The sequence below is a fragment of the Bos indicus genome, chromosome 21 (assembly GCF_029378745.1).
Source record: "Bos indicus isolate NIAB-ARS_2022 breed Sahiwal x Tharparkar chromosome 21, NIAB-ARS_B.indTharparkar_mat_pri_1.0, whole genome shotgun sequence".
Classification (NCBI taxonomy): Eukaryota; Metazoa; Chordata; class Mammalia; order Artiodactyla; family Bovidae; genus Bos; species Bos indicus.
Window position 1 is genome coordinate 70,064,099 of NC_091780.1, and position 15,184 is coordinate 70,079,282.

The 15,184-nt window shown below is 61.4% G+C and overlaps 1 gene segment (V, D, J or C); it reads right to left on the reverse strand.

The window, feature by feature from the left end:
* Positions 1-2,657: 2,657 nt before the first annotated feature.
* The window catches only part of LOC139178304 (immunoglobulin heavy constant delta-like), a 140,044-nt gene continuing 127,517 nt past the window's right edge, over positions 2,658-15,184 (reverse strand). The window contains 5 exon segments of the C gene segment in view: positions 2,658-2,956; positions 3,172-3,314; positions 7,652-7,972; positions 8,077-8,400; positions 8,648-8,713. Of these exon segments, the coding sequence occupies positions 2,948-2,956; positions 3,172-3,314; positions 7,652-7,972; positions 8,077-8,400; positions 8,648-8,713 (863 nt within the window).

The window sequence follows — 15,184 nt, forward strand, 5'->3', positions numbered from 1 at the left end:
TTCACTGAAGCCCACGGACTTTCTGTTTGTGCTGTGGGATCAGTTGCTGCATGGCATTGAGTTCCCCGACCAGGGGTTGAGCCCATGGCCCCGTTGAAGCAAGGCTGATTCTTGACTGCAGGGCCACCAGGGAAGCCCTGATTCCATTTTTGATGTAACAAGAACCCATGATGGGGTTTGAGCGGGGGTTGCCAGACGAATGTAGGGTTGGAAATACCCTGCCGGCTGTGGGCTCGGGAGCAGCCTCACCCCAGCTCTGGAGACGACTTCGAGGTATCCTTTGGGGCCCACTTGGCAGGTGGTCACTCACTGAGATGGGAAGAGTGGGCGAGGGGGCGGTCTAGGAGGGCCGTCACTATGGGGACGCTCTGGTCAGTCAGGGACCTTGTCGCCTGTTCTGTGCTGGGCGCCCTTGGTCTCTGTCTCTCCATGCGTACTTGCTGGCATCTGCTGCACACGGTCTCTGCTCACACGGAGCATCGGGAGTCCCTGTGCTCTTGGGGTTAGCTTTCTGGGATAAAGAGACAACCTGCTGGTGTGACGAGTGTGTGACCCGTAGAATGTGCAGGAAGGGCGGGAGCTGAGAGCTCAGCAGGGAAGGGAGCAGGCAGGGGAGGCGGGACAGGAGGCCGGGGCAGGGAGGGGGTACTGCAAGCAACCCCAGGACCTGCAGACGAATTTCCGATAAAACGTGAGGCCCTTTCTGGCTGTGGACCAGCTGAGGCCTCATCTGAGATCTTGAGACAGGGCTGCTCCCTGCTGGAAGGAGAGGGCTGTAGAGGGCACAGGGCAGTGGGTGGGTGGTTGACCGGAGGAAGTCCCTGAGGACCCACAGGCATGGCGACTGCCCCCGTGAGGGCAGCAGGTCTGCCATGGCGGCAAGTTCAGCTTCCTGGTGGAGATTACAGGCAGAGGGCAAGGTCTGTGCCTCCCCTGGGATGGGCTGCCACGAGGAAGGGAATCAGTTCCCAGGGTTTGCACCTGAGCCCTGGGAGGATGGGGGGGCCTTGGCAGGAGGACACCGGCCTCTCCTGGAGCAATAATGGCCTCGAGTGGGAAGGGCTGATCTGGAGAGACAGTTGGTGTCTTTGTTTTTGTGGCTTCAGCAAATTACTGCAAACATTTGTTCCCTACACAGTGAGGCTACAAATCTGAAACAGTCTTGCTGTGCCTTGGCAAGCATGGTAAGGGCTGCCTGTCCTCCGGAGACCCCAGGGAGGTTCTGCATTGGTGCTTCTGCCTGCCAGAGCTTCAACCCGGCTCATGGCCCCTCCTGCATCCTCAGAGTCAGTAGACTTGTGTCCTTCGTCCGCCTCTCAGGCCTTCTGCTCTGCCAGCCCCCCGGCTGCTCCTGTGAGGGCCTGGTGATGGCTCCAGGCCAAGGTGCCGGGCCCCTCTCCCGTCTCAGGAGCCAAGCTCAGCCCCCACTCGGAGGCTGCGGGATCAGGACTGGTGTCCGTAGGGCGGGTCGGCCTGCTGTCTAGAACTGTGGTGCTGGGTGTATTGGGAGTGAGATGCGTCGCTGACCTCCAGGCCTGACACATGCAGTAAGGTCCATGTCTGGGATGAGAGGCGAGCAGGAGCTGTGGACAGGCGCTGCTGGCCATACGCCAGGTGGGGGGGCGGATGGGGGCCAAGGGGGAAGCCCAGGACCAGGGGGAACTAACCAGTGAGCAGGGAGAACCAGACCCAACCAGAGAGCAGGGGAACAAACCAGTGAGCAGGGGAACTAACTAGTGAGCAGGGGAACTAACCAGTGAGCAGGGGACCCAACCAGTGAGCAGGGGACCCAACCAGTGAGCAGGGGAACGAATGGTGTGGAGTCTGGAGCCGACAAGAGGAGTGAGACACCGTGTCCAAAACTGGGACTGGCCAGAGACGGGATGCCCTCCTCCTGGTCTGAGAGGGGAGGCCAGACAGGACTCGCCCGAGGCCAGCACCGAGGAAGGGTGTCTGCCACACTGGCCTCCCTGCCTGGGGGCTGCCTGGGCCCAGAGTCACACCCGCCTGCCGCAGGAACTCTGGACAGCGGCACGAGGGCCAGGAGTGACCAGGAGCTGACCAGTGCCAGTGTTTTCTCCAAGCCCCTTCAGGCAGCACTTTCCTCCACACCCTGCCCTCCGTGAGGGCGTGAGGGGTGCCTCCTGCCCGTCTAATGGGGGCTCTGTGTGCCCAGCCTCTCCCGCTCCCCCCACTTAGGGCCCTCTCCTGTGTGTGTGAGTGAGCACACACCTGAGTGGTGCGTGGGCACGTGTGCTCTCACGTCTCTGAGTGTGAGTCCACGTGTGTGCGTGTGTGTGGATGCACACCTCCGCACGCGTGCCCACACGCATGTGCCCCGCGTTTGTGTGTCTGCACGCGTGTGGGTGTGCTTGTGTGTGCAGGGTGTGGCCCCACTGTAGGTGCACACATGCTTAAGTGTGAGGGCTGCCTGTGTGTGCACCCGTGTGTGCAGGTGTGGACACACGCATCTGGCGTGCCCAGTCCCTTCAGCGCAGTCGGCTCGGCATCTTCCTCCCGAGGCAGCCCCCTGCTGTGTGCCTGACCCTGCCCGCCTCTCCTGTGTGGGTGGACCCGCTCGGGTGTTTGCCCTCGGCCTCCTGGGCGCTCTCACCTGCAAGATCTGAGGGCTGGGGCACAGAAGTGGGAGGCAGGAGGAAAGACCAAAGCTCTTTATGTAGCAGACGGTGGGCACAGAGGTGGGGGGGGGGTGTCTGCAGCCAAGACCACGGGCTCTGGGGCTGCAGGGCCAGCCTGGGGCCCCCTCTCTGCACCATGATGCCCTCCTCTTGGTCTGGGGGCTGGGCTCTGTGGTGGACCGAGTGTGGGGCTCCATGGCCTCTGTGCGCAGGGTGGGGTCCAATGTGGGCTCCTCTGCCCTCTGGGAGCAGTGGGTGGTGTGGAGGCCAGGTTCTGTCCGTGTGGACCCGGCGTCTGCTCTCCGGGGCTACTTCACCTGCAGCAAAAGCCCCGGGGTCAGGAAGGGGCTGGGGCTCTGAGACCTAGGGCCCCTGGGCAGCCGAGCTGGGGACCCCATGTCCCCGTGACCCTGGGGAGTAGGTCCTAGTGCCTGTCCTGCTCCAGGGCTGAGTGGGTGGCTCCTCAGAGATCCTGGCCAACCCTAGGGGCCCTGGCTCTGGACATAGGGCCCCACCTGCCCGGGCCACCTGCCTTGATGAAGGTGACGAAGCCGCCGTAGACCACAGTGACGAGGAAGAGGGCCAGGAAGGTGAGCCAGAGTGGGCTGGCATCCTCCACATCCGTGCCGTCGTCGCTGCTCTCGTCCTGGCTCCACGGTGGCCAGGTGGCCAGACCTGTGGGGGAGTGGGCGCTGCTGAGGGCTGACCCACGCCCACCCCAGCACACGGCACGCTGCTGACCACAAGAAGTCTGCCCGTGGGGCACGGCCACAGCCCCCCACACGGCTCCAGTGGCGTTGGGGCCCCGTGTGAACAACCTTCTCCCTGCGGGGCACGGATGGGGCACAGAGGGGTCACAGGGCCCGACGGGGCACAGAGGGGTCACAGGGCCCGATGGGGCACAGAGAGGTCACAGGGCCTGATGGGGCACAGACGGGTCAGAGGGCCCGACGGGGCACAGAGAGGTCACAGGGCCTGATGGGGCACAGAGGGGTCACAGGGCCTGATGGGGCACAGAGGGGTCACAGGGCCTGATGAGGCACAGAGGGGTCAGAGGGCCCGACGGGGCATAGAGGGGTCACAGGGCCCGACGGGGCACAGAGAGGTCACAGGGCCTGATGGGGTACAGAGTGGTCACAGGGCCCGACGGGGCACAGCGGGGTCACAGGGCCCGATGGGGCACAGAGCTGCATGGGGCACAAGCACAGTGGGGCAGATGGCCTGAAGCCGGCCTTCATGCCAGCATGAGTGCGGGCGGCGGGTGGGCAGCCCTGATGCCGATGTGGATCCTCAGGCCCCGCCCTGCAGCCTGCAGCGACAGCCTCTCGTAGAAGCAGCTGCTGTGTGAGGGTGAAAGGTGAGGCCGGGCGGTGTCCCAGCAGGAGGAACGGCGTCACGAGGGCCCTGAGTCGGGAGAGTGGACGGGAGCCTTGCGTACTGCAGCGGGGAGCTGGCCGAGGTGTCCACAGGAGGCCCGGGCAGGTCGAGGCTGGGAACCAGAGGCTTTAAGCCAGGGCCCAGTCTGTGCCTCAGAAGTCAGTCCTGCTGCACCTGGGGTGGGGGCCGGGGCAGGATGGGCCGGCCAGCTCAGAACCCTCGTGTGGAGCCGCGCTCCAGTCCAGTGGGAGGGCCCGGGGCAGGGAGGAAGTGCTAAGTCCCGGGACCCATCACCCGGCCCGGACTTCCTAGTCCCTCTTTCCATGAGCATTCATTCCCTGGGGGTCCGCCTTGAGCCTGACCAGAGGTGTGGGAGGTGGGCTCTGCAGGGCTGCCGTCCAGGAACCACTGGTCACGGCACAGGAAGTAAGCATGGAGACTGTGCTCGCCCTCTGTGGGATCTAATGATGAAACAGCGATGCATCGTGGTTTCCATTTGTCTCAGTTTTCCGCTAATGAGTTCATATTGTGGCAATGGTATGGATCCATGATTCATCGGAAAATTTTTCAAAGGCAGCAGCCCTTTGCCATGGAGAACCTGAAGGAACCTGTCCTAGACACATGGAATACAGGGGTGAGTGGTCTGGGGGTCGGTGAGGCGGCTAAATGCGATGACAGGACCCGCTGGATGCGCTCCGTTCGGGTAAAGGCCAGGGGTCCCGGCTGCCCCATGGCCCAGCCATGGAGTCAGGGAGGTCTTCTCAGATGCACAGGAGAGCTTGTGTGAATGACAGGCAGGAGCTGCCGGGGTGAGAAGGCGGGAAAGAACTCTGGTTGGAGAAGCCACGTTGAGAAGAACTGCAGGCGAGAAAGGTCACGCCCCTTCACCTGTCTCTGCTGTGGCAGCCCTTTGGGAAGAGCCCGTGAAACTGTGGGGTCGGACGTTTTTCTCAAGGCAACAGGAGCCACCCACACAGCTTAAGCCGAGAGCATGACTGCAATTGTTTTCAGCACAAGGTCTGGGTCACCTGCGGTCTAGCTTTATTTGCTGTTTTCATACTGACTACGGTGAAGGTTTTCTGCTTCTTTGCACGCCGAGGGAATTTTGATTGCACGCCGGCCATGGTGCACAGACAGAAAGTGAGCGTGAAGTTGATGACGCGTGTATACTTTCTGTGGAGTGAGCGCACTCTCCTCTGTCGGGCAGTGAGGGTGAGGAGCTGTGTTTTCACCAGGAGTTGAGTTGGGCTGGGTGGCGGGTTCCTTGGCTACTGGCTCCTGGCGTGGGAGTGGGGTGAGGCCCCTCCTCCTGGCAGGAAAGGCTCTGAGCCTGGACCTCTCCTGCTGTGGCCCCACCTGCTCTCAGGGGCTGCTCACAGCAGAATCCCTGGGTGGAGGGTCATGGGCCCAGGGGATTTTTCGGGGGCTAGCCTGTACCCACACCCTGGGCCAGCCTGTGTGGGAACTAAACCCTGTCTGGTTCCGTCACGTCCCTCTCGTCTCACGGATGCCCAGGCCTCTGTCCGCCTTTGTTGAGGATAAGGATACCTGCCAGCAGCCTCTTCTGACCTAGGAATTTGGGCCAGTTGGACACTGAGTCCTTGGCTCGTCTGAGACTTTAAATAAACATGATTTTTATGGTTTATTTGGCATTGACCTTTTGTTACCACCAGAGTGGCTGACCTACTGGCTTCTACATCCTACGTGGAAGCAGAACTTTGATGGGTGTTTGAAGGTCACCTTGGCAGCTGAGAGGAGGGTGGGCTGAAGGGGGACAGCCCTGGGCCGTGAGACCGGCAGGGACAGGAGGACTGGGGTGGGGTCTTCGGACAGAAGGGGCCGATTCGAGGGGCGCAGGACTTGGGTGGGTGTCTTGGCTTCTGTGATGACAGAGGGCAGAGGGCCCCGGCTGCAGTCTGGGGGGCCGGGCTGACGCAGGCTTTCGGGAGATGCGGCCCGTGGTTGAGGAGCCTGGGGCCCCAGAGCAGGACCAGGAAGCAGAGGCCAGGGGCCCCCGGGGGAGCCTTCCAGCTGCTACTTTGTGAGAATGACCACCACAGCTGCCGGCCTGGGCCGAGCTGTGAGTGGCCTCCTTTGAGAAGAGGGCAGTGGCGGTGGGCTGGGCCTGGAACCGAGACGGAGGGGTGGCCTTCAGATGCAGGTGGACGGGGTGGGGTGGGGGGAGCGTGGGAGTCCTTTAAGGAGAGCAGCAGGCCCCTCAGGCAACAGTGCTAGAAGTGGGGGGCAGCTGGCCCAGCGAGGAGGAGCTGCCGTCCCGGCTGTGGAGACCCAGGCTGCCTTACAGGGTGCGGCTCTGGCCGTCCTCCTCTGGTCTGGAGGAGGGCCCACCAGGGAAGGCCCGGTGGCTGGTCAGCCCTGGGGCCGGGGCTGGTGCCGGCTGTGGCCCCTGGAGCGGGGCTGTCCCCTCACCTCTCCAGGGGCCCTGGGGTCTGGCCAGGCCTCCCGCAGCCTCTGCCACTCGCCCTGTACAGAGTGTGGCCCTGGCTGCTGGATGTAGCTTTGGCTCCCACAGGAAAGTGGGAAGTTTGGGTCAAGCCTCTGGGGGAGGCCGGTTCAGAGTGTCCTGTGACTTGAGGCTGCACAGTGCCCGGGCTGTGTCAGGCCGCCAGTCCGGGGTGAGGCTAGGCTGGGTCTAAAGAAGGAGGCCCTACGGGGTGTGTGGGGCAGGGGTGTGGGCGGGGGGCCTGCTGGGGGGCGTGTGGCGGGGGTGGGTGTGGGCATGCTGCGGCGGGCCCCTGGGCACCCTCCGTGGCCTTCAGGGCACACCATGCGAGGCCCGTCTCTCGCGAGGTGTCGGGGCCTGGGCTGTGGTCTGCATGTCTTCCCCACTCAGCGTGGGGCCCACAGCAGCTCAGGCCTGCAGGCTAGGTCCTGGACCCTGGGAGAGCCTAGCCTTCCTCTCCCAGTGCCCACTGCCTCGGGCCCCCATCGGACACCTTCCCTGCCGGCCCCCCCACTGGGTGGGCTGGACGCCTGCCGGCCCGTGCGTCCTGCCACCTCCCTGACTGGTGTGTCTACCGTGGTCTCGCGGGGCCGGGCTGCATGCTGCAGTGCCGGGGGAGGACACCTCAGAGGGGAGGGCGAGCCCTGGGCCCCCAGACACCCTCCTCCGTGGCGCCTGCCCCTGTGTTCCTCCAGGAGGCCCACCGTCAGGGGCCGCTGTGGGTGTGTGCGAATCAGACCCCCTGGGAGCCCCAGTCCAGCCCCCGTCCTGGGCATACGCGGCCTCCCAGGTGCCGACTGGGCTCCCGGAAGGGTGGGCGGCTTGGGAGCGGGGAGCCTCGGACGCCCCCAGAGGGCAGCTGTTGAGGGTGGCCACCCTCACTCCCAGCCCAGGGCAGGCCCCTGCTTTGTGCCCTGTGGCGGGCACATCTTGGTGGGAAATGGCTGCTTGGTCCTGGGGACCAAGGGCAACACCTCCCGCCCTTCCTGGACTGGTGCGCAGCGTGTGGACGTGTGTCTGGGGCCAGCGGGGCAGCTGTCGGGCTTCCAGAGCCCCAGGACCCCAACATGGAGCGGCCACGTCCCTGCTGCCCGGCGCCTCTGGGGCTGCCCCTCACTCCCCTCCCCGTGTCCTGGCCGCTCAGATGGAGGCCCAGGCCCATGTGACTCACCACCAGTGTCCAGGCTGCAGCTGCCATTGAGGAGCGTCCGGGAGGCCTCGTGGCTGACCACACAGGTGTAGGTGGCCCCCGCGTGGTCCAGGGGGCTGGAGACACGCAGGACACTCCAGGTGTGGGATGAGGTGCGCCCAGCCTGGGCTGTGGTGTGTGCCGTGGCAAACTGGGAAGGCTCCACTTCTTGCTGGCCCTCCAGCCACGTGAGGAGGATGTCCACGGGTGAGAAGCCGGACACCTCGCACAGGAGCCAGGCAGGGGAGAAGGGGCCAGGCGCGGTCACAGTGCGGAGGGTCAGATTGCCAGGCACTGAGGCGGCTGCGGGGAGAAGCCGCGTTATGCTCGCGAGCTGGGGCTCCAGGGGGTGGGTCCCCGGGGGAAGGAGGTGGCCGGGGTGCCGTGGGGCCCGCGGCTGCCCTCACCATGTTCTCTCTGAGCCGTCAGGGTCACCGGCGACTGCAGGCCAGGGCTGCTCAGTGTGCAGGTGACGTTGGAGCCCGAGGCCCACAGGGACCTGGGCAGGGCCAGGCGGCTGCTCTGGCTCCAGGAGCTGTTTATGTGCCTGGTGGGTCCCTCCTCCAAGGCCCCGCCGTGGGGCTGCCCGTTCACCTCCCAGGAGAAGTGGGCATCCAGCGGGGCCTCCCCCGTGGCCAGGCAGGTGAACTCGGCCTTGTCCAGGAGCCAGAGGCCCTGGGGGGTTGGGGGCAGCAGGTGGACTCTGGGGGCCTGGGTGTGGTTCTGACACTCTGCGGGGAGGGGGAGGAGAGGTGTGGGGGTCTTGGTGGGGGGGCGGTGGGGTTGAGGGCTGGCCAGCGGCACCCGCCTGGCCCCAGGCCGGCCCTCTCCCCAGGGACCCCTGGACTCTGTTGCTTCCAGCAGTGCAGAGGGCAGGCGTCTGCCCACCACTGGGCTGCGGTCTTGCTTGCAAGCAGGCTGTTTCTGGTGCCCCCGAAAGCACTCCACCCTTCTCCCCCTCTGTCCCCAGGGACTGACCTCTGCAGGGTTCCTTTGGACACGCCAGTGTCTGGGCTTCTGTCTGTCTGTGGCTGGTGGTCGGTGCTGTGGAGAATGGGGGGAGTCAGGGTCTCCTCCGGGCGCCACAGATAGCGGGGGCTGAAGATCCCCACATCCTCAGCCCCAGGGGTGGCCGTCGTCTGGGGGTCTCCTCCACCAGTGTCCGCGGCTCTGCTCCGGTCCCGGTGGGACCCTGGCTGCCCCCTTGATGGTTGCGAGTATCTATGCTAAGTGCCTGGGGGCTGCCCTCATGACCATCGCCAGGACAGCTTACAACGAAAAGGACTCGTGAGCGACTGGCCACGGGTCTCTGACAGCCAGGGGTCAGCCAGCTTTTTCTATAAAGGCCCAGAGAGCAGATATTTGAGGCTGTGCTGCCACCACACAGGACTTCTGTCCTGTTCATCCCTCTAAGCTGGGCAGGCCAGCCCCGGCTGCAGGGATCTGGCTTCGGGATTCATCTGGCCTTCAGGCTGTGCTCGAGCTGCACTGTGTCTGTGTCAGGGGCCACGGCCTGAGGGGAGGGCTGGGCTCATGCAGTCAGCAGGCCCTGGGCCCCAGGAGGGTCACTCCCCATGGGAGGGCAGTCCAGCCCTGGGGCAGGAGGGGGCAGCTTGTGCTTGCGGAGCTCAGCCCCCACCCCCAAGGCTGCTGGGTGGGCGGCGTGGCTGCAGCAGTCTGGTCAGGGCTGACCACTGATGCTCGGGGAGGGCTGGGCTGTGCGCAGGGCCCCCCGACCCCGAGGTGACCCTGTAATCTGCAGGGCCCACCTCTCTCCTGACTCGGCCCACCCTGTGTGCCTGACCAGGTCACCCCACACCCAGGGGTCGTGCACATCGGTGGCAGATTCTTCCCTGGACTGTGGGCATCATGGCCCACAGGCTGGGTGGGGGGCCACCCAGGGAGACGTCACAGCCATGGTCCCATTTGGAGGGTCGCCAGTGGTCCGGGGGCCGGTGAGGGAACTGCCCAGCTCCCTCCAGCAGCTCCTGCTCTGGGCCAGGGGTGCGTCCAGGGTGAGGGGTGACTCTGGGCCCCAGCTGGGTGCCCGGCACTCAGATAAGCTGGAGCCAGGTGCAGGTTGGGGGCAGGGCAGCCTGGCAGGCGGCACAGTGTCTGTGAGGGTCTCAGCTCCACACTCAGTTCCATGTGTGGGCTGGACCAGGGGAGTCCAGAGCTGGCCTGTGGGCCTCCCTCTCACCATGGGTCTCCCAGTGTGATCTGGGTACCTCACCCGTTCACGAGGGGCTGAGGGCCACACAGGGGCCTGAGGTGGCATCTGCCAGTGCCGAGCCCGGGCCTGGCCCACAGTCGGTGCCCCTGAGTTCAGGTGTGACTTCCTGGCTCAAGGTGTGACTTAAGGACTCAACAGAGAAGTCTTCGAGGGCGGCCTGAAGGGGCAGCGGAGGGACGGGCAGACAGGTGTGCGTGGGTGGGGCTGCTCACCTGGGCTGCTCTGCGTGCTGACGGCCTTGATGGAGCCCTCTGACCCGGATATCAGAGAAGGCAATGGAGTGGTCGGGGTTGGAGTCGATGCTGAAACCAGAGGAGCAGGGAGCAGGTGAGGGTCAGAATGCGCTGTGCCCTGGGGGAGGGGCTGCAAGGTGGACAGGAAGGGCGGGGGTGGGCTCCCCTGGTCCCACCCCCACCCCGGCCATGGGCAGAGCCTGGCTCACCTCTGGGGACCACCCTCACGGTTCCGACGGTCTTTCCTCCCTTGGGGTGCTGGACTTCGCACACCAGGTAGTCATACGGCCCTTGAAAGGCGCTCGAGGAGGGCAGGGCCACCTGAGAGGAGGCCGACCACAAGCCGTCCCTCAGGACTTCGGGGAAGGTCCAGAATCTCTCACTGCTGACTGCGCTGTTGTTGAACTTCCAGGAGAAGCTGACTGAATTGGGCACGAAGTCCCGGGCCAGGCAGCCCAGGGCCACCGTGCTCTCATCGGATGGGGAGCTCACGCAGGACACCAGGGGGAAGACTCTCGGGTGTGATTCACCTTCTGGGGACCCGAGAGAGGACACAGGAGAAGAGGGGGGTGAGAGGCGTCCTGCTGGTTGGGGGTGTGGGCAGCTCCACCTTCTCTCTGGGACAGTGGAGCGGAGGGCACACTCAGCCCTGCCAGCCCACCCTCACTGCCCGCGGCTCAGCCACCTGGGGCCTGGCCCGGGCCTCTGGGGTCATCAATAAGACTGATACACACTCAGGCCCCCAGTCCTCAGCACAACCAGATCCCTGAGGTCAGCCCAGTGTTGGCCAGGACAGTCCAGCACGGCCATCTCAGCCCAGCTAGACTCAGCACGCTCAGCAGAGGCTAAGCAAGCCCAGAGCATCCCATCAGCTTGCTCTAGTCAAGCCCAGGCAGTTCATTTCTGCCGGACCTGTCTCAGCCCCCCATGGATAATCCAACTCAGCCCAGCACAGCCCAGCTCAAACCAGGTCAGCCTAGTTCAGCTCAGCAGCAATCAACCAACTCAGCTTAGCTTAACCCAGTTCAGCCCAGCTCAGCTCAGCTCAACCCAGCTCAGCCCAGCTCAGCCTAGCCTGGCTCAACCTGGCTCAGCCCAGTTCAACTCAGCCCCGATCAACCCAACTCAGCTCAGCTTAACCCGGCTCAGCCCAGCTCACCCAGTTGGCCCAGCCCAGCTCACCCAGTTGGCCCAGCCCAGCTCAGCCCAGCTCAGCCCAGCTCAGCCCAGCTCAGCGCAGCTCAAGCCTGCTGTGGGCGGCCCAGGGCTGCCCTCACAGACCTGAAAGCCCAGTGGTCCTGATGAGAAAGGGTCAGATCCTGGACCCGTGGCCTCGGCTAAAGCCCCTGGTCTGTGGACGCTGCCCAGCTGGGCTCACCCCTCCCAGCCTCTTCCTTCTTCTCCTCCTGGGAGCCTGCTCACCCCTTCCGCTGGGTGCCTGATGCCTCCATCCCCACACCAGGCCCAGCTGGCCCTTCTCCCAGCCGTCAGTCACCACCACCCTCCACTCTGGGTGAAAAGCTTGCTGGCCACTTCAGTTTCCCCAGTGTGTCTCACTGGAGAAGGCGATGGCGCCCACTCCAGTGCTCTGGCCTGGAAATTCCCATGGGCGGAGGAGCCTGGTGGGCTGCAGTCCATGGGGTCGCTAAGGGTCGGACACGACTGAGCGACTTCACTTACACTTTTCACTTTCATGCATTGGAGAAGGCAATGGCACCCCACTCCAGTGTTCTTGCCTGGAGAATCCCAGGGACGGGGGAGCCTGGTGAGATGCCGTCTATGGGGTCGCACAGAGTCGGACACGACTGAAGCGACTTAGCAGCAGCAGCAGTGCATCTCACAGGCCGAGGCACGCTTGCCACCCTCAGACAGAGGCCCTGTCTCTGCTGAGGGGGCAGCGCTGCTTCTCTGGGAGAGGAGAGCCTGGGCACATGTTCCTGGGGCCTGGCTGCCTGGGCACGTGCCGTGGGCCTGAGATCCTGCCCTGAGTCTAAAAGAGTCCTGGTGACTAACTGCTCTCTGGCCAATGTCCTCATTAAAAACCACAGGAAATGCATCGTATCTGAACCTGCTCCCAATTCTGTCTTTATCACAAAGTTCTGCTGAGAAAGAGGATACTCTCTAGCACACAGCGAGCATCTGAACCCCAAAGCTGCGTTGAACACCTAAGTGTGGACGCAGGATGTGGTCCCTGTGTGTGTGAAGTCCCTGAGCCATCCAGACAGTAGGGAAGGGGAGCAGCCCTGGCTGCTTTCTCCTAGAAACAGTCTTTAGGGAAAGTCAAGCTGAGCGGGCTGGGCAGTGGTCACTTGAGGAATTCAGACAAATAGACCTCTGATTCCCCTTGGTGTAAAAACAAAATCACCTCGTACAGAAGGTCCCTGATTCATGACTCAATGTTTTACTCTTTGACTTTATGATGCTGTGGAAGCAACACATATTCAGGAGAAACTGCACTTTGAATTTCGAATTTCGATCTTTCCCACCTGCGATGTGCAGTCTGTCCTCTGCTGTGGAAGCTGGGCAGTGCCGCGGCTGCAGCCGAGACCTCCGGTGCTCAGGAGGGTGAGCAACTCACACTCACGGCCACCCTGGGCCCTGACAACCCCTCTGGTTTTTTTTTTTGTGTGTGTGTGTGTGTGTTCATTATTCAGTAAATTATACCAGACGATCTGCACTTTCCGTTAATAAAATAGGCTTGAGAACTTCCAGATGTATAAGCTGACTTTAGAAAGGGCAGAGGAACCAGAGATCAAACTGCCAACATCCACTGGATCAGAGAAAAAAAAGGCAAAAGAATTCCAGAGAAACATCGACTTCTGCTTCACTGACTACATAAAAACCGTTGCCTGTGAATCACAAGAAACTGTGGAAAGTTCTTCAAGAGATGGGATGACAGACACCTTACCTGCCTCCTGAGAAACCTGCATGCGGGTCAAAAAGCAGCTGTTAGAACTGGCCATGGAACAATGAACGGGTTCAAAACCAGGAAAGGAGGACGTCAGGGCTATATATTGTCACCCTGCTTATTTAGCTTATATGCAGAGTACATCATATGAAATTCCCAGCTGGATAAATCACAAACTGGAACCTAGACTGCCAGGAGAAATATTGACAACTCAGATATGCAGATGATACCACTCCAACGGCAGAATGCAAAGAGGAACTAAAGAGCAAGGCTGTAGATTGTCACCCTGCTTGTTTAACTTATATGCAGAGTACATCATGAGAAACGCTGGCTGGAAGAAGCACAAGCTGGAATCAAGATTGCCAGGAGAAATATCAATAGCCTCAGATATGCAGATGACACCACCCTTATGGCAGAAAGTGAAGAAGAACTAAAAAGCCTCTTGAGGAAAGTGAAAGTGGACAGTGAACAAGTTGGCTTAAAGCTCAACATTCAGAAAACGAAGATCATGGCATGTGGTTCCACCACTTCATGGGAAATAGATGGGGAAACAGTGTCAGACTTTATTTTTTTGGGCTCCAAAATCACTGCAGATAGTGAGTGCAGCCATGAAATAAAAGATGCTTACTCCTTGGAAGAAAAGTTATGACCACCTAGATAGCATATTGAAAAGCAGAGACATTACTTTGCCAACTAAGGTCCATCTAGTCAAGGCTATGGTTTTTCCAGTGGTCATGTATGGATGTGAGAGTTGGACTGTGAAGAAAGCTGAGTGCTGAAAAATTGATGCTTTTGAACTGTGGTGTTGGAGAAGACTCTTGAGTCCCTTGGACTGCAAGAAGATCCAACCAGTCAATCCCTAAAGGAAATCAGTCCTGAATATTCACTGGAAGGACTGATGCTGAAGCTCCAATATTTTGGCCCCCTGATGTGAAGAGCTGACTCATTTGAAAAGAGCCTGATGCTGGAAAAGATTGAGGTCAGGAGGCGAAGGGGACGACGGAGGATTAGATGGTTGGATGGCATCACCGGCTAAATGGACATGAGTTTGAGCAAGCCCTGGGAGTTGGTGATGGACAAGAAAACCTGCTGTGCTATAGTCCATCGGTCACAAAAATCTGGACAAGACTGAGCAACGGAGCAACAACAAGGCTTGAGTTAGATGATTTTACCCAAGTGTCAGTTAATGTAAGTGTTCTGAGCCTTTTAAGGCAGGTGAAGATAAGCCCTGGTGTTTGGCCTGCGAAGCACATTAAATGGAATTTCAAAACACTTTCAACTTACGCTGGGCTTATGAAGACGTAAACAGATGTTAAGTTGAGGGGGGTTGTGCAGATGTCCTGGGGCAGCGAGTCTGGCTGCACCGGCCCCTGCCTCTCACAGCCCAGCGCCTGGTCCCTGGCATGTCCCGTGGGCTCTCTGACCTGGGCGGATTCCTCCGAATCCCTTCGCTGTGCTAACTCGTGACCTGCCCACTGGCCTGGCGGCAGAGGCCAGGCCCACACGTCCCCAGGTGTGGGCAGTCCCAGGAGAGCCCCCAGCCTTGGCCAGCCTGGGGACTCAGAGCAGAGACTGTCCCTCCAGACGGTCCCAGGCCCCGCTGACTGCCACCCCACCGGGCATCCTCTCAGTCCCCAGCTAGTAGTGTAGCAGAGTAACTCACGACGAATGCCCCCGTTTCACCCAAGTCTGTCCTGAGATGGGTACCCGAAAGGCGGCCCTGAACATTCTGCAGTGAGGGAGCCGCACTGAGAAAGCTGCTTCATCGCCAGGAGGGAGCCGGCCAGCTACGATTGTGAGCACACTCACAGTGCACACGGCGTGCGCATGGTCTCAGCTTAACTACCTTGAAGGAGTAACTCATTAAAGAGCGTACGAATGCATTGATAAAATGCACCTGAGACAAATTAATTTCTTAAACATCGACTTTGAAAATGAATATAAGTGAGCAGTTGATAGGCTCTGAATGAAATACATTCCTACAGGTGCTGAGAGCCACCAGGAGCAGGGAACAGACTCCCCGTGGAGCCCCAGAAGGAGCCAGCCCTGCTGATACCTCGGCCCTGGGCCCTCCCTCACGCTGGGAGAGAGCCAGCTCCTGTTGTTCACGCCTGGCCTGTGGTTCTTTGTCGTCATGGCCC